Source organism: Spinacia oleracea, chromosome 1, assembly GCF_020520425.1.
Source record: "Spinacia oleracea cultivar Varoflay chromosome 1, BTI_SOV_V1, whole genome shotgun sequence".
Taxonomy (NCBI): domain Eukaryota; kingdom Viridiplantae; phylum Streptophyta; class Magnoliopsida; order Caryophyllales; family Amaranthaceae; genus Spinacia; species Spinacia oleracea.
This window is the reverse complement of record NC_079487.1, coordinates 134,601,838-134,620,705: the sequence shown is the minus strand read 5'-3', so window position 1 is coordinate 134,620,705 and position 18,868 is coordinate 134,601,838. Positions and strand designations below refer to the sequence as shown.

The window sequence follows — 18,868 nt, the reverse complement described above, 5'->3', positions numbered from 1 at the left end:
TTATCCGAGGTAAGCCGATTTTTCTTTGGAATTATAAAACCTAGGTTCTTCAATTACCTGCGTTATTCGATTTATTTTATTGTATTTTAGAATTTCTAATCTGAATGCAGTGCAGTTTAGTGTTCGGGTTGGGAAAATTGTCCTTGTTACTCCGAAGATAACAGAGTGATTATTTTCGGTAGAGAACAAAGTGATTACCAACGATTAACACATTTACTGTATATATAACACGCTAATCACTTGAGCACACAATTCTGCGAATTATGAAATTACAAAAGGATGTCACGGATGAGTTAACTACATAAATTACTGCACCGGAAAGCATGAATTAATTGATACAGTTTTTCAAATTGGAAACTGGCAATGGTCTTAAAATTAAAAAAATATTTAGGTTTGGTACTCTAGACATAGACATACCTGTCTTGTTGGTACTCTGCTCCGCATCTACTTTACCAAAACTGATCATTAACCAACGATAACCAGCTAACCAACATCATCACCAACTTCCAACATTTTAGGTTTTGCCGCCAGAAATGTTTGCATCAATCACCAGTACAAGAAAACCGACTCTTGTTAGTGAAGATTATCTTCTCGCAGAATAATGCAGGGATCGTGAATTTGGGATCAATTATCAAATTGGATGTTGTTGAATACGGATTAATCAAATTTTGGAACGATTACTGAAGAGCAACTATCACTGAAGCTGCTAATGTTTCTCAGTTTTCACTATCTAGAAAACAGGGCAATAAGTGTAAAAATGTGGGAAAGGCAGTCGTATTTTTCTCAAAAAAATAAGAAGTAATTAATGCTAGGAGTTTGTATTTAGTGGAAATATGGTGTATATAACCTGTATTGCGCTGTATTCTTCTATTTACTATCACACCTCTCGCAATCGGAGGAGAGAGAGAGAGTGAAAAAGTGATGGAATTCAGGGATTATCGGCGGAGAGCGGAAGTGCGGTGAGGAGAGAGAAAATTATGGTGCGGGTAGAAAAAAGGGGGGAAGACAGGAATAAGAAATATTGAGGGAGAAAAGAAAGGATGTCACCGCAAAGTGTGACTCGAACTCGACTCTTCTTCAGTGAAACTGAGATTGCCAGCCAACTCCCCAATTATTGACTTCTTACCCCGAGAATCCGTATTAAGCTTGTATTTTGTCCGGGTTGCTTATAGAGATGGTTGAGGGCCAGCCCAATCCGACCCGGTACGGAAAAAGTCCGGTCCAGCACGAGCACGAAAAACACACGGCTCATCAACGAGGACGAATTCGTGGGTCGTGTGTCAGGCCTGGCTTTTTTTTTTTTGGAAAAAGCACGATTAGGCACTGCACGACTCGACCCGCCACGACAAAGCACGCTAAATTTTGTAAAATTAGGCTGAGACACAACGGCCCGACACGACAGCCACATGCTTGGGTCGGGCTTGGGCCTTATTTTGAACTTTTCATCCCAACTTGGCACGATGCAGAGTGGGACTGACTTAGGCCTGCTCTGTTTAGGCACGTGGGCTCGGGGTGAAGCCCGACCCGACCCGACCCACGACCATATTTAGTTGCTTAGATTGGATCGTATTTATTGTTGGTATTGCACGAGTTTGTATAAAGCTAGTTAGATTGGCATAATTATTCTCGAACCTTGTCATAATCATCTCAACTTTATATTTCCTTCCTCTTTTATAAGCGTAGAGATTATAATACCGTGAGATTTTATGGAATTATTTTGATATATATTTTCCTCAAAGGATATTGACTTTTTATAGTAATTTTTATTGGAGTAAAGAATAGTATGTCTACACTTTAGAATAAAGTATCATATTGAATGACACACATTCTTATTTACAAGGGTTGTATAATAAATATTGTACACCGAAGTAAAAGTTAACTCAAAATGCTTAAAAGTTAAGGTTATATATGTAAAACTAAAAGTTATCTTTTTTTAGTGATAAATTTTTTTCATTTTAATATTATTTATTTCTTCAAAATCACTAATAATGTATAAAATTAATCATTTAACCCTTTAAAATGTTTATCTATCAACTTTTTTTTTACTAATATAAAATTTAATCAAAACTAAGTTAAAGTTATAAAAAAATGGGTAAAAGTTATCTTGGTGTACAATAAATTTATTGTACACCTTGTGCGCGCAAGACCTTTTGATTGAATGATTACAAATAAGTGATTTCCTATAAGCAACCCTCTAGAGCTAATCACGAAGTGGGAAACATTATAGAGCATTAACCTTAGTTGTAATGGTCTTAGTTAGGAATAGTGAACAAGTCAAAGTCAAAGTGCAAGTAAAAGTTAATAGTATATGAATAGTAAATAATATCAAATTGATGAAATGATTTAAAATGGAGGGAGTACTTGGTTTATCTTGATGCATTAAATCGATTCGTAACATTGTGAATACTTAGATCAAACTAAATACAACTTTGAAAAATAAGTAAAAATCAGAAAACTATAAACACATTCTATACTCCATATAAAATGTAAAAAAAACATGTTAATTTCAAAAACAATAAGTCCTTTAAAAAAAAAAAATTGAACAAGTATAATTGTTTGAAGTTTTGGGTGTTACTCAAGAGTTGGAAACACATCGTATATACATCATTCCCCTCTGTAATCGTAGACAACCTTAAACTTCACTAAGGATACTACATAAGAGCAACACCAACAAAAGCTTCAAAACTAATTCCATGGATGAATGCATAAATGTATCAATTGATCATCTTCCATTACTTTCAAGATTGATCCATATTTCAAAGGCGACGAGTGCATATGCCGAAAGGGAAAAGGTACAAAAGCTTACAAATGCAAGAAAATGAGGCGAAAAACTAACATCTAAATACATATATGTTGAGGAAGAAGTTACTACTGCCAACATAAAGAAGGCAACTTAAAAGAGAATGAAGAAGGCAAGTGACCCGTTCTTCTGATATAATCTGCTTTCTCTGATGTCTTGACGGCTTTTTCATTCAATGTTGCCTCTGCATTTGCACGCTTCTCTTCTGCGATTCTTCTTGCTGCAGCAAGTTTATTTGCATACTTCTCCTGCGCTCTAGCTTTCAATCTCTCTGCTTTCACCTGTTACAGCAGTTTTAAAACGCGATTATATATGATCATCCTTATTACCAATTTGATTCATATATAAGCTTACTGAATGATGAATAGATGTTTTCTGAGAATCTTAAGAATATACTTTAGGTTATGTGCAGATATGTGAATGAAAAGTACTTCATAAGCCTGGCTTTTTTAAGTTTTACTGATAATTTTCTGATTTAAGAATGAAGATCATCATCAATTCGATACTGTCTTCACGAATGATGCAACAAAATGATGAATATTGGTTATACAATTATACCACAGTTCAGCAGCTATACGTGTAAGGTAGCTTAGCTAGACAAACAGCAACACGAGCAACAACTCTGTGAGCAAATTCCGTAAATTAACAGACAAAAGGCAGGATCTCAAACTCTGAATTGTGCATTTGTGCTAGCTGCTCAGTTTCTGCCTGCAAGTAACGATGGCCGTGTGCAGGTCCGGGTCGGCCTTCGGGCCAATCCCACAGGCCATATGCCTAAACGGACCGGTCCCACGCCAGGCCCCTGCTCTGAATTGTGTTGGGTCAGACCGGGCTGAAAAGTTCAAACATGGCCTAGGCCCACTGGCTGTCGGGCCGTCATGCTTAAGCCTAGTTTTACTAAATTTAGCGTGCCTTGTTCTGCTTTTCCCAAAAAATACGACCCAGGCCTGGCCCACAATTTTGTGTACCCGGCCCGGCCTGGTCCACGGTCATCTTTACTAGGCTGCAAGTTATAACGCCGGAGTTTTGCACGAGAACAAATTAAGTAAGAGCAGACAAGCGCAATTATCTAGGCTAGCAACTCCCCTAAATGCCACTATTACCAAATTCAAGCCTAGTGGAATGATTGAGAGGTGCAAATCAAGGTTGGTAGTGGTCAGGAACAAACAACAGCATGGAACACACTATGCTGAGACATTTGCACCAGTTGCAAAAATGACTACTGTAACAACAGTTTTAGCAGTAGCTACTCTAACAAGCTCCTCACATCAAGTTTAGCCTTATTTACTGCAATTCTGCAAACACTATTCTACTATGGATAGTTGAAGATCAACAACAGCAAAGCACTATATATTCCCTTCAATCAAAATTAGTTACCACTATCTGATTATCCCAACCTCTTATAGTTAACTACAGAGTGTCAGAGTATATAACCTGTTACATAAAACCCTTCATAATTGTTGCTCTATGTCTATACTTTTCTAGGAAAAGTGAGTAATAACATAGACATGGTTATCTGTTAGGATATTGACATAGTAATATATTTGTATTTTAGGAAGAGATTATCATAATATCACTGTATTTTAGTAGGAGATAATTGCATAGAATCCTACCATACTTAGCCATATCTAGACTTTGTATATATACTCTCTCAATATCAATATAGCAGGCAAGCAATTCTACCCTATTCTCTATTTCTTCATTATCTGATATATAATATAAGTAGTTGTTCTCTGCATCTTAGATGAGTAGATTACCTCCAATTTCTTCATCTCCATTTCAGCTTTTCTCTTCTCATGATTTTCCCAAGCTTGTATCTTCACTTCTTCGCGTTTATACCTACAAATCAACAACAATGATACCTGTTAATTACCCTTTAATTTACTCAACAATGAACCCAAATTGTAATTGACAATATGCTCACCTAGCCATGTATTTGGCACGCTCCGCTTCATCCCAAGCCAAAGCTCGATTTTCTAAAGGACTAACCTTCTTAACTAGTTCCAAACCACTACTACTCTCCACCATCTTACTCCCATCATCTTCTTCCTCACAATTAGACATTCTACTTTGAGCACCATGTTGGCACCTCATTGGGGTGGAAGGCCCGGAAGAAATCGGGCTGCGACCCACCGGTGTGGTGGCCCGAATAGGTGTGGCTGTTCTAGAAGGTTCCTGACTAGCAATAGGAGTCATCTCAGTCCCCATATCTCTAACACAAACTGATCTAGCTACACCTAAACTAGCATTCCCTACCACCTCATCAACTCTCCAAAAACCCTCCTCACAATCAACATTCTTGGTATTCACATTCTTCTCTACTTCCTCATCATCATCATCATAACCTACACCAGAATAACGGTGTTCTTGCTGGGGAATAGGGGCAATCAACCTTGTATCATCAGCATTCGAGTTTCGAGGCTTATTATTAGCCTTATTAGAGGAAAACCCAACTAGCCATTTCTGTGCATCATCCCATTTTGAAGGTGTTGGTTTTCCTAAAGCTGTTCTAGGCTGATGATTGGCTCTAGTAATTACCCCATTATTATTGTTATTACTATTCCCTTTGTGAAACTCAAATGTAATGCTTCCATTAGAGATCTCCTTATCCTCCATAGATCTCACCATTTTCTACCTTCTTAATCAACCTCAATCAAAACACAAACTTTTATGTAATGTAATTACACAGTCGTTCTAACAAACACCTTCCTTGCACAAAAAACTGACAAACTTTTACCAAAGATCCACCACAAACTTCAAACACTGACTACTGAACTCTCATTTGTCACTCAAAACAGACTAGGAATAGTGACTAACAACCGATAAAAGCAATAAGAATCTGATACCAAAAAAAAAAAAAACTGACAAAGTTTTTACCAAGATCCAAAAACTTCAGATACTGATTACTGAACTCTCAGTTGTCACTCAAAACTTAAGACTACTGCAAAAACACCTTTTCGAGTAGTTTCTAAACACCAACACTAGATAAAACCAGTAAGAATCTGGGAAGAAGAAAACCCCAACGATAAACACCAGAAAATCTTCACTAATATGAATGACTATAATATCAGTTCTAAGTAAATTTTAGTAGAAAAAAATGAAGAAAAATCATCTGGGTGTGTTTGCTTTCACTCTGAAACGAAGTAAAAATTTCACAGAAATCATCAAATGTTGAATTAATTAGTTTATATTCAAGAAAAAAGAAGAAATATTGAGTAAATGAAACAGTAAGATGACAGCAACTGATGAGTACAAAATCATAAAATCTCAACTGGGTATGGAAAGTAAGAGCAAAAATAGCATAGATTTTTGGGAAATGTTCTACCTATTTTTCACAAGCTAAAGAAAATGAGGTCACTATTCAGATCCATACAACTATAAAATAAAAAATTAAATTTGACAAAAATTTACAGGTACTTTGCACGTTTGATGGTGGATTAATGTAACAGAAGGGAGTGTAACGGTTAAAACTATACAATAAAAATTATAAAATAAATAAAAATGTTATAATATGGTTTTGGTAGTACATACAACATACTTAGAATATGGGCAGAAAATGACATGGGGAAACGTGTAGTATTTGTAAATATCGAGTACATATAGTGAGGTGGGGGGCAACTTAGTTTCCCTCACTTCGGAATCTAGGGAAGAGCTATTTTTGTTGTTACATTTTACACCAATGTAAAGGAAAACATAATTGGGTTATTATATGGAATATTCTTCCGTTTATAGATAATTATCATTTTAATTTTCTATGTTTTTATATATACTCATTATTTTTAATATTAATGAAACTTTCACTTTGATAACGTAAAATATTGATCAAAATTACAAAATATACTTATGAATATATGGAAGTTAGAGTCTTCCACGGAAAATTCAAGAGAAAAAAATATTTCTATGTGAATTTCGACAATTGTGGTGTATTAAAATTGATACTTTGGGTAAATGATTGTAGTCATAAGACAAGTAACGGCGTTCTTTTCAATTTTAAAGAAAAAATCATGTCTAATACGTTCAGATAAGATGTAATTAGGTCATATTTGGTCAATGACTTTCAATCAAGTCGTATAAGTTTAGTCTTTTAAGTTTTTCTCTCTTGAAATCTGGTTTGATCAGGTGTAATAAGTTCCAATCAGGTCTTAACAAGTGTTCAAGTTTTATTAGTTTAGATAAGTTCAACTAAAATTCAGATATTGTAAGGTGAAAATAATCACCTCTTAAATTACTACTCACATGATTAACAAATGACGAAAATTATTCAGGAATTGAGAGAGTATTAGTATCGTTTTTATTATATTGTAAGTGAAATTGTGAAGGTTGTCAATGTGGGGTATGAAACAATGAAAGTGAGGGTAGGGAAGTTGCATTTGAGTCAAAGTTAAAGTTTGGAGTGAAATATGAGTGACGTTTACAGATATAGTACAAGTACACTTCCATGTACAACTCACATTGTTGAAAATGGTAAGGTTTGGTTCTATCTTGACGTCTTCGAAACAAAGTTTTTTACAACATTTTTGTTTTTTTAACAGTTTTATTCATAAGTGAATATCTAATATTCTGAAAAGATAAAATAAAATATCAATTTATAAGCGATAGTTTTTGGACATTTGGTCTTTATAAATTCAGTTTTTTGCACGTACAATAAATTATGTTCACTTTAACTCAAATTCAATAAGTTTAGTTTAGTTCATTTTAATTTAACAGTATAAATAGTTTAGTTTAGTTCATTTTAATTTAACAGTAAAAATAGTTTAGTTCAGTTAAATAATTTAGTTTGTTCGAGCTTGAGTTTAATCAAATATATATATATTAAAGGTGTATTATCTTCACCGGTGAAACCTACATCTTATATGAACTAAATTTAATTGACCTAAAACCTTATTGCAATTTATTAGACTTGATCATAGTTGAATGCAAGGGAGTAATTATTTTTTTTTTTTTTTTTGAGAGGATAAAAGAGTAAACTTATAGGATCTGATTACAACTTATTAACTAGATTGGACTAAAATGCAACTTAACTGAATCTATATGAACATATAGGACATAAAACTTACCTGAGTATTTTTTTTGAAAGATGAATAAGGCTATGTTCTATTCACCTTATTTTCAGTTATTTTAGGAAAAATAAGTTCAGATAAATTCAGTAAGTTCAGATAAGATAAGTTCAGGAAAAATAAGGGTTGACCAAGTACAATTTATAACTAAAATAAGTTTTGATAAGTTCTAATAAGTTCAGATAAGTTCAGATAAGTTCAGATAAATTCAAAATAAGTTCAGAAAAATTAAGTGAAAAGCAGGTGAATAGAACGCAGCCTAAAACATTAACACACTCAATGACCTTCAAAGTTCAAACGTAACATGAACAAACAAAATTTCAACTTGACTTGTTTACCTCCCTACCTTTGATCAACAAAATTCCTTTATAAATTCTCTCTTAACTATTTCCTCAACCAAGTTATTTCTGTGACTACAATGCGTGAGCGAGTAGTAGTCTAAACGACAAAGAAGTGATGGGCCTTAAATTTGGACAGAATGTGATAATGATCTGAGCCTTTTCACGTGGAATAAATAATATGGGCCCAACAACTTACTTGATGCTCATAACTAGTTTGACTTTTTTCTTCTTCACAATATACTCGATCAAAGCCCTACAAGTCTACAACTATATAAGGATTTAGAGTATCTAATCTAAATTCTCAAAAGCTATTATATTCGACCCGATAAGTAATACTCGATTAGTCGATTTGTATAAGGAGTGTTAAAAAAGGTTAAAATATATGACTCCTCAACCCGCTAACTAGAGGAAGCACTTGTTGTAGGCAAAATTACCACGTTATCTGTGCCACTTAAAGAGTGACACATGGCCTGAATTATGTCATTAGACTGTCCAACATGGACCACTGACTGCTATGTGACGTGGCACACCTTATGCCCCAGAGGTAGTGACACATGGCACTAAGCCTTGGCACACTGTCACATTTGTGTTGGATTAATCAGTGTCAATATAAGGAGAAAAAACTGTTCACTTTCCTATCATGCACAAAGGCCCAAAAGCCCATTTATGTCTCATATCAGGCTGGTTGCACTAAAGCTGGGGACACATGTCAGCCCCTCAAAGTTCAAACAATCACATTAGAAAGATTCTATGTCATTCCTTCCTTAACTTAGTACTCCCTCCGTCCCGGAATACTCGACCCGGTTTGACCGGCACAGAGTTTAAGGGACTTGAATTGACTTATTTAATTTAATAGATAGTAGTTGATAGTGGGGTATTATTTTAATGTAGTTAGTGGGAGGTGGGTTAAGAGGTGGGGTTGGGGGAGAGTAGGAGTTGAATTTTTAATTATTTTTTGTATGGAGTAGGGGGTAGGTGGGTTAATAGGGGTGGAGTGAGAAATAATATAATATTGTTAGAATATTTCCATTTTTAGAAACAGGACAAGTATTAAGGGACGGCCCGATAAGGAAAACAGGTCAAGTATTCCTGGACGGAGAGAGTACTATAAAAGGATCAAGTCCCAAGGACAGGGACATTGAATTCACAACCACCACAAATTTTATATGCTCTGCCTTCTCTCTATTTTCTCTCTCTAAAAACCCATACTTACTTAAGCACCGGAGGGAATATTCCGAGAGGAATATTCTTGTTTTGCAGGTCGGAGCCAAGATCGTGTTGTATTCTACCAGAAACCTCATTGTCATCAGCTGATCGGAAAAACCCCACAACAACACTTCATTAGTGTAGTTGGTACTCGGTAGGGATTTTATCTTATGATCTCGAGATCATGTGTAAAATATGTAGTATCTTTTAGTTGAGGTTCTTGGATACGTGGCGAATTCTCCTATTCTATTTTCTCATGCTTTCCCAAGAGTCTTACTTATGTAGCTGAGTTGGTTTATCCTTAAAATGTCCTATTCAGTAGGGTCGTTCTTCTTACAATAACAAAAAAATCATTTGAAAAATGGAGATATTATAAAAGAGAATTCCTACTTAACCACCCCAACGAACTCACAACAAAATTGGGTACAAGCTTGAAATATTAACCAGGATGGTTACAATTCAATAACTCAAAGAGTAGCAAAAACTAAAGCAAAATTAAGGAACAAAATGGTAAAACCCAATTATATTTTTACATACTCCGTATAATGTTTCCAATCTAGTTACTTTTTTCGGATGCATAGCAAGATTACATAAAAACATACGTAGTGCTTCGTACGTAGTACTCATGATGGTTAGCAACACAATACACCAATAATGAACACTCATTTTTTCTACAATGATCGAAAAGTCCAACATATATGTATTTATAATTGGGTAACAATGCTCCTAACTCTCTTGCTTGCAGGCATCATAACATCATCAAGCCTGCAATCACAATTCAAGAACATCAATAATTAGATAAATGAATTTCGATAAATTGACATTTAACACCTAAAAAAGCACCAATTTGTTTTTACGACCTAGCAATTTCAAGTTTTGATTTTTACCACCTATATTTTCTTTTGAATTTTGCCAACCGTTAACGGATTCCGTCCAAAAATCCGTTAGTAGACCCACATATTCGTTTATCTTTCTAATTTTCCACCATTTTTCTTGTTTTATCTCCTCTTTCGCTTCAATTCACTTCTTTTACCATCAATCCACACACAAGAACCAACCATCCTCATTTTCTTTTATACTTATGCTCACCCATAGCTTTGTGTTATATGGATGAAATCGTGGAAGTTTACAAGCAAATCCTAAATTAGTCATAATAGTGGTCCCACAAACAATTACGTCAAAATCTGTACAAACCTTAATTTTTTAGTTAAGGTGGTAAAATAAAAAAATTGAAACTAATAGAGTAATAGGTGGTTAAAAAAAAAGACAAATTTGTATATTTTTAGGTGGTAAAAGTCAATTTATCCTGATTTTATTGTTAACAATAATCTTAAAATAATTAACAAGACGGATATATCTTGCCTTGATCGATATATTGCTCGAAAGCCAATCTAGACCTTCATAGAGCCCTTCACCCGAGGTAGCACAAGCCGCCTGTATATACCTGTCATTTATCGCCAAGTATTATACTATAAATTATTTTTAAAGTTCGTTAAGTGGTCAGATAATATGAAACGAAAGGAGTAGTGAAAGATTCACCATCGTCGCTGACGGAGGGAGTGGAGGCCAAGTTTATCAGTAATCTCAGCAACAGTCATTGCATTTGGAAGGTCTTGCTTGTTGGCAAACACTAGAAGAGTTGCATCCCTCAGCTCATCCTTCACCCAAAGAAATTAACCTCAGTTGGGACAATTTGGATCATAAATCATAATGTATGTATAATAATGGATGGGCCACAGCCCAACCATAGCCTTGACAGAAACTGAATCTAGGCCAAGTAACTGAGCCCAACATAATATGGATGCACAAATGATTAGACAAGCGTTACTATTCCCTCCATCTCCTTTTGTTATTCTTATTTAGAATATTTTTGTAAGAGAAAAAAGTTTAAATAGGAAGAACAATTAGAGACGAATGGTGTATTCTGGTAATTAGAAGTTAGAAATGAGACCTCATTTAGCATCCGGTGGAGTTCGTCTCTAGCTTCAGCAATCCTCTCCCTGTCGTTACTGTCCACCGTGAAGATAAGACCTTGTGTGTTCTGGTAGTAGTACCTCCACAAAGGCCTGATCTGTTGTTATGTCGTTCCAAGAATAAAAAGTAAATATTTTATTAGGATAACGATGATTTTCTCTAGATAATACGGAGTATTCATAATATAATGAATATCTATAAAATAGAAGGTTCGAACCTGTGATCTCCAAGTCACAAATTGATTACTAGGCTTTGAATTAGTCGAAAACGAGCAACGAAAAACATGATTACATCTAAATTAAAACATCATATTTGTCTCATGGAAGTAAGAAGTACCTTGTCTTGGCCACCAACATCCCAAACAGTGAACCCTACATTTTTGTAGTCCACGGTTTCCACGTTAAACCCTGGCCAAAGACACACAAACACAAAAAATCAGTCAAAATTTCAAAAGTCTCCCTTCTCACTTTGTTACAGTCTTATAGAGGTGATCAGCGGCAGAATTAGAATTTTATTATAAGTCGACCAAAATTTCAAAAAACATAAAATAAATTCACTCACTCTTCTGAAAATTGAACCACTAACCAACTGAGTTATTATTTTTCTTACCTACATAGTAGGTTATAATGTATCAATATTTTGGATGATGAGCGTGGTCATATCACCCCTTAACCGCCCTAATTTGGGATATAACGGCTTTAACACAAAAATTCTTGCCTAAGCCCGCAAATTTGGGACGGGCTTTTACTATCAAAGCAGGGCTTTTGGCCCAAAGTTAGTTACCATGTTTCCAAAACTTATATTCATCCCCAATATTGTCTTTGTAACCATAACTTATGAGCCATAACTTATATTCATAGCACATGACTTCATGCTCGTGTCTGGTCGTGTTTCTTTTACTTGTGCTGGTCCGGATTTTTTTCGTGTAGGGCCTATAACCATCTTTAATTAGCCAACACAACCTTGACTAAATTTGATCGATCAAAAAAAGAATTAACAATGAAAATAAGACGCACCAATAGTGGGGATGGTAGTGACAACTTCACCAAGTTTGAGCTTGTAAAGAATGGTGGTTTTGCCAGCAGCATCAAGACCCACCATTAATATCCTCATTTCTTTCTTCGCAAACATCATTTTTATCAATCTTGATAGCGTTGCCCCCATCTTTGTTTTTCTTTCTTTAAAATAAAATAAAAATATCACAAATTAAAAATCAAAATCTATGAAAAAAAGAAGAATAAAAAAGAAGATTATGAAGAACTTATTACATGATATAATAAAGACAAATGAAATACTAGTAGGAGGTAAAGAGAATTAGGTTCTTTTTGGCTTTTGAGGTAAAGAATCTTGAACAGAGTATGGATGAATTGAAAGTTGCTCACTTTCTCAATTTTGGTTATGTGCTTTTATAATGTCAAATGACTCAAATTTATGGAGTCTAAATCTTCTATCTCATTTTTTTTGACTCATTTGCACATCACTATTTTTTTATTGGTTGATATTTCCGATCAATTTTTTTTTTTATTCTATACTCAAATTATATTAATACCAACTCGTACATAAGTGAAAAATAAGGATTCTATTACATGTACACCTAGTGTACAAGGCATCTTGTACACCATATTTTTTTATTGGTTGAAATGACCTATTTATTGTCTTTCAATTCTCATTTTTTAGTGAGTTTGATGATGTGTCAACAAATTAATGGTATTATACATGTAGCCTTTTCCGAAAAACAAATCGTGAGACAATAAAAATAAACATATTATTACGACGAGGCCAATAGGAGACTAGTTGGATTTTATTTGTGGAAAAAAAGGGAATGTATTCTTGGGTCCCTTGTTAAGCATTGCATGACATGCACCCACTTATAGTTTTACAACATACAACCAATTAGAGATTCTTGATTGTCCACATAGGCACATAATTACTCAATCAAAGTCAAATGTTATGGAATAATACAGTATTTTTTAAGTAAGGGAAAGGTCAAATAATAAGTTTACAAAATTGATATGGGTACGTTTCTTAAGTTTGAATTGAAGAACTCTTGGTTAATTATATCCTTAACGAGGAAGTATTAGTGTCGGGGGAAATCTCATTTTTTTTAATTTTAAAAGTGAGTTTTCTTCAAGGTACTCAGTCCATCGCATACATCGTGTAGGTTTTATTATGTTATTTTTATGTTTAAATAAAATCAAATAAGTTCAGATAAAATAAGAATTACGTACTCAAGTATAATTTAGTTTTTACTTCGTATTATATAAGCCATCTCTTTAAAAAAAAAAATAGAACTAAAATATTGGTACTTAAAAATGACCTCACGTTTATGATTATACTTTAAAAATTAATATTCTCAATGTTAATATTCTTCATAATTTCATATCATGAGTTTTTTAGATTATTTATTGAAATGTGAAACACGCATCACGTACATTTATATCTTTCTATAAAAATGTACGAGTTATCTACCTCCATAGCATAAAGAGGATATGTATAAAGATATTTCCCTAGTTGAGATGTATAACTTGGTTTGCAATTATTACTACCTCCCTTCTTTAATCATTGATGTAGGAACATATAGATGCATAAAGCGGAATTTCAGGAAACAATTTCCTAACATCTATCACAGGATCTCATGCATAACAATAGTATAGATCAGATTAAGTCGAAAGAATAATCACCTTTGAAGCGTGTTCTCCCGTTCGTATGCAAGCTTCGAAGATCTTAGAGCCCCACTTGTTGCTCCTCTACTCAGTCCACAAGCACGAATTGAATCCCACGTATGCTAGTACGGAAGAGAACGATCACAATCTGTCTCTTGCTTTGTTTGGGATGTACGGCGTTTAGAGAATTAGAATTAGGGTTTTTGTGTTTTCCTTTTTGTCAGATATTGAATGAACGTGATTTTTAAATCCCTGACATTATAACTATTACAATGTGAAAGTTTTAGGTTAACACAAAACCAAAGCCCAACATTCTTCCCTTAACAGACCGGTTGCCATCGGGCCTTTTGGGCCCATTCCAATTAATGCTTATATGTGTGACCTTATAGGATTAATATATTTTAGTTGTAGGTCCAATCAATATTGTCCTGCTAATCACATTTATTCTCTAGCAAGCAAATATGATTACTAAAATAATTAACTTATTATCTTCATAATTAATTCCTATTTATATTTAGTAATTGCCGGAAATGTCTAAGGACATAATTCCTTCAATCTCCCACTTGTCCGAAGACAAGAACGCAATGCTAAATTCCTTAAGTCTCTTAATGCCAAAATTTGATAACACACTGTTATTCTCAAATTCTAGTTTCTTGATCGCCGAGTTCGAACTGTTCAAATAAAGATTAACTTTTAATCCCATTCCGCATGGCCATGCAATTTTCAGTTCTCGCTCATCAAGAGGCCCAGACACCATTCCTATCAAATAGGAGGACTTATTCACTCTTGTATGACCATAACTCCCACTCAATTCTTAGCCCACCTGATCACTGCCTTTATAACCTCCTTTTACGGCGCGGCGTTTAACAGCGTCAAAGTTAAACTAATTGTCTCGTGGTTATTAAGACATACTCATGTCTAAGGAATCCACTAAATATAGAAGTTTGATTCTACTTTTAGAATCTAGTTAGGTCAAGTCACAATGCATCAAGTATACATCCATATAATCAATTAGACATCCCTATGTCTCCATAGCCCATGGAACTGCACTATCAATTAATTACATACTAGTCTTCACATAAATCACTTATGTCCAATTTAGTGATTTAGACTAGGGACTTAATAAGTTGTGATTTCAGTTCACTTTATAGGGTTCCATTATCAAAACGTTTTCGATAATCCTATTTGAAAACACAAGTTATTTGGACATTTTATTTAATACTAAACCAAACAATTAAATAAGAATGAACTTTTATTGATAAACATTCAAAGCATAATAAATGTCTTTACAATTGTAAACATAAAGTAAACAAACTAAAGCCATTCTCCCATATGCCTAAGCCCCATAGACCTAGTATGACTCTCATGCTTAGGTTGAGCAAGCGGTTTAGTCAGAGGATCAGCCACGTTATCCTCAGTATGAACCTTGCTTACTTTCACATCCCCTCTTTCAACGATCTCTCGAATAAGATGGAATCTCCTGAGCACATGTTTGGATTTTTGGTGCGATCTGGGTTCCTTGGACTGAGAAATGGCACCATTGTTGTCACAATATAACTCAACGCCATTTTCAATGCTAGGAACTACACCAAGTTCACTAATGAACTTTTTTTATCCAAACAGCTTCTTTTGCTGCATCACTTGCTGCAATATACTCAGCCTCTGTTGTAGAATCTGCGATGGTACTCTGCTTAGAACTCTTCCAGCTCACAGCCCCTCCATTTAGACAAAATATGAAACCAGATTGTGATCGGAAATCATCTTTGTCACTTTGGAAGCTTGCATCGGTGTATCCAGTGGCAACCAACTCATTATCTCCACCATAGACCAAGAAATCATCCTTAGTCCTTCTTAAGTACTTAAGGATATTCTTTGCTGCCATCCAGTGCGCCTCTCCTGGGTTTGACTGGTATCTGCTGCACATACTCAAAGCATATGCAATATCCGGTCGAGTGCATACCATGGCATACATAATGGACCCTACTGCAGAGGCATAAGGAACATTACTCATGCGCTTGACCTCATCAGGTGTCGAAGGACACTGAGTCTTGCCAAGTGAAATGCCATGTTGCATGGGAATGAAACCTCTTTTGGAGTTTTCCAGCTTGAACCTTGCAAGAACCTTATCAATATAAGTCTCTTGGCTAAGTCCAATCAGCCTTTTGGATCTATCTCTATGGATCCTTATTCCCAAGATGTATTCAGCTTCTCCTAGGTCTTTCATGGAAAAACAACTTTTAAGCCATTCCTTGACTGACTCAAGCATGGTCTTGTCGTTTCCTATGAGAAGTATGTCATCCACATACAAGACTAGGAAAGCAATACTACTCCCACTCAACTTCTTGTATATACAAGATTCCTCTTCATTTCTGAGGAAGCCAAAAGATTTGACTGCCTCATCAAATCTGAGGTTCCAACTCCGGGATGCTTGCTTAAGCCCATAAATGGACTTCTTAAGCTTGCAAACTTTTCTTAGACTGTTTGGATCTTCAAAACCTTGTGGTTGTGTCATGTACACATCCTCTTTCAAGAACCCATTCAAGAAAGCGGTTTTGACGTCCATCTGCCAGATCTCATAGTCATGAAAGGCAGCAATCGCAAGAATTATCCTAATGGATTTCAGCATGGCTACTGGTGAGAAGGTTTCATCATAGTCAATACCATGAATTTGTCTAAAACCTTTTGCCACTAGTCTTGCCTTAAAGACATCAATGTTTCCATCTTTGTCCTTTTTCAGTTTGAAAATCCATTTGCAACCTATGGGTTTAACCCCATCAGGCAAAGCAACCAAGTCCCATACTTGATTTTCAAACATCGAATCCATTTCGGATCTCATGGCTTCAAGCCATTTCTCGGAGTCTTGACTCGTCAAAGCATTTGTGTAGCTAGTAGGTTCCTCATGTTCTAAAATCTCTATTTCAGAACTTTCAGTCAAAAGGAAATCAATATATCTCTTTGACGGAATGACAGTCCTACTAGACCTACGTTGGGGAACAACAGGAGAAGTTTCCACCTCATTAAGTTGAGGGACTTCGCATGGATTATCTCCAAGTGGGACGGTAGAAGGCGCATGAATGGAATGCACCGCCTCCTGAGCATTTTCATGCTGGGTCGTCTCTGACGAGGTGTGAACCTCATCCATTTGTTGCTCATCTCGAATTTCTTCGAGATATACATTACTCCCACTTGTTTTTCTGGAAATAAACTCCTTTTCCAGAAAGACACCATCGCGAGCAACAAACACTTTGTTTTCGCTTTGGTTGTAGAAGTAGTATCCCTTAGTCTGTTTTGGGTAACCCACAAAAAGACACTTATCGGACTTGGGTGAAAGCTTATAAGAAAGTAAACGTTTTACATAAACTTCACAACCCCATGTCCTTAGAAAAGACAATTTTGGAACTTTTCCAGTCCACATCTCATATGGCGTCTTTTCTACTGCTTTGGACGGAGCTCTGTTGAGTGTGAATGCCGCTGTTTCAAGCGCAAATCCCCAAAATGAGGCAGGAAGGTTAGCAAGACTCATCATGGACCGAACCATATCTAATAGAGTTTGGTTCCTTCTTTCGGAAACCCCATTCAATTGTGGTGTCCCTGGTGGAGTCAATTGCGAAAGTATTCCACAATCTTTCAAATGATCACCAAACTCTTGAGATAAATATTCACCACCACGATCGGATCACAATGCTTTAATTTTCTTTCCAAGTTGGTTTTGTACTTCATTTTGGAATTCCTTGAACTTTTCAAATGATTCCGACTCATGTCGCATGAGGTAAACATATCCAAATCTGCTCACATCATCAGTAAAAGTAATGAAATACCCGTACCCTCCCCTAGCCAAAGTACTCATAGGTCCGCACACATCAGTATGTATGAGGGCTAAAAGATCATTGGCCCTTTCACTTGAGCCTGTGAAAGGAGATTTTGTCATTTTCCCCATTAAGCAAAACTCACATACTTCAAATGATTCAAAATCAAATGATTTGAGAATTCCATCCTTATGAAGTTTCTCTATGCGCTTTGAGCTTTGTGGCCTAATCGACAATGCCATAGGTAAGTAGGGTTCAAATCATTTGGTTTGTGTTTCTTGTTTTCTATGTGATAGATATGGTTTTGTAAGTCTAGTACATACAAACCATTTGATAATTTAGCAGAGACATAGAACATACCATTCAAATATGCTGAACAACAATTATTCATAATTTGAAATGAAAAACCTTCCGAATCCAAAATCGGAATAGAAATTATGTTCTTGGTAATAACTGGAACGTAATAACAATTATAAAGTTCTAACATTAAACCAGAAGGCAAGCGTAAACTATAATCTCCTACAGCTAAAGCAGCAACTCTTGCTCCATTGCCTACTCGGAGATCCACTTCGCCTTTGCTCAAGCTCCTACTTCTTTTTAGTCCCTGCACATTACCTATAATGTGAGATCCACAAGCGATATCAAATACCCAAGAAGCAGTTGTAGCTAAATTAACTTCTATGACATAGATACCTGAAGTTAAAGCACCAGTCTTCTTCTCCTCCAGATATTTGGGGCAGTTCCTCTTCCAATGACCAATCTTGTGGCAGTGGTAGCACTCATGTTGAGCAGCTACCTTAGCCTTGGGAGTGGCCTTTGGCTTGGTTGAAGAGTTCTCATTGGCAACTACCTTGCCCTTGTTCTTCTTCATGGGAGCCCCTTTCTTCTTGAACTGCTTACCTTTACTAACCATTAGAACATCCTTATGTTTAGGTTTACTTGGTAAGTTTCTCTCAGCCTGAATTAGTGAACCATGCAACTCTTGCAGGGTAGCCTCCCCTCCTTGCATGTAGAAGTTCAA

General features: G+C 35.6%; 2 protein-coding genes across 3 annotated transcripts; both read right to left on the bottom strand.

Moving 5' to 3' along the window:
- Positions 1 to 2,700: 2,700 nt before the first annotated feature.
- LOC110794022 (remorin 1.4) lies at positions 2,701 to 6,277 on the bottom strand. The gene is made up of 3 exons (XM_021998961.2): positions 4,725 to 6,277; positions 4,558 to 4,639; positions 2,701 to 3,081 (listed from the first exon to the last, which is right to left on the bottom strand). Exons 1-3 carry the CDS (start codon positions 5,426 to 5,428, stop codon positions 2,869 to 2,871), a joined length of 999 nt encoding a protein of 332 aa, XP_021854653.2. The 5' UTR covers positions 5,429 to 6,277; the 3' UTR covers positions 2,701 to 2,868.
- A 3,622-nt stretch (positions 6,278 to 9,899) lies between these two features.
- Positions 9,900 to 12,802, bottom strand: LOC110794008 (ADP-ribosylation factor 1). 2 transcript variants are annotated; one of them, XM_021998954.2, is made up of 7 exons: positions 12,647 to 12,802; positions 12,395 to 12,556; positions 11,715 to 11,785; positions 11,356 to 11,475; positions 10,944 to 11,062; positions 10,767 to 10,848; positions 9,900 to 10,169 (listed from the first exon to the last, which is right to left on the bottom strand). In XM_021998954.2, the coding sequence occupies exons 2-7, from the start codon at positions 12,540 to 12,542 to the stop codon at positions 10,164 to 10,166; spliced, it is 546 nt and encodes a 181-aa protein (XP_021854646.1). In that variant the 5' UTR covers positions 12,543 to 12,556; positions 12,647 to 12,802; the 3' UTR covers positions 9,900 to 10,163. The 2 variants fall into 2 exon arrangements, with proteins under 2 accessions (XP_021854646.1, XP_021854642.1); XM_021998950.2 differs by lacking the exon at positions 12,647 to 12,802 and having other exon boundaries at positions 12,395 to 12,640.
- Positions 12,803 to 18,868: the final 6,066 nt, after the last annotated feature.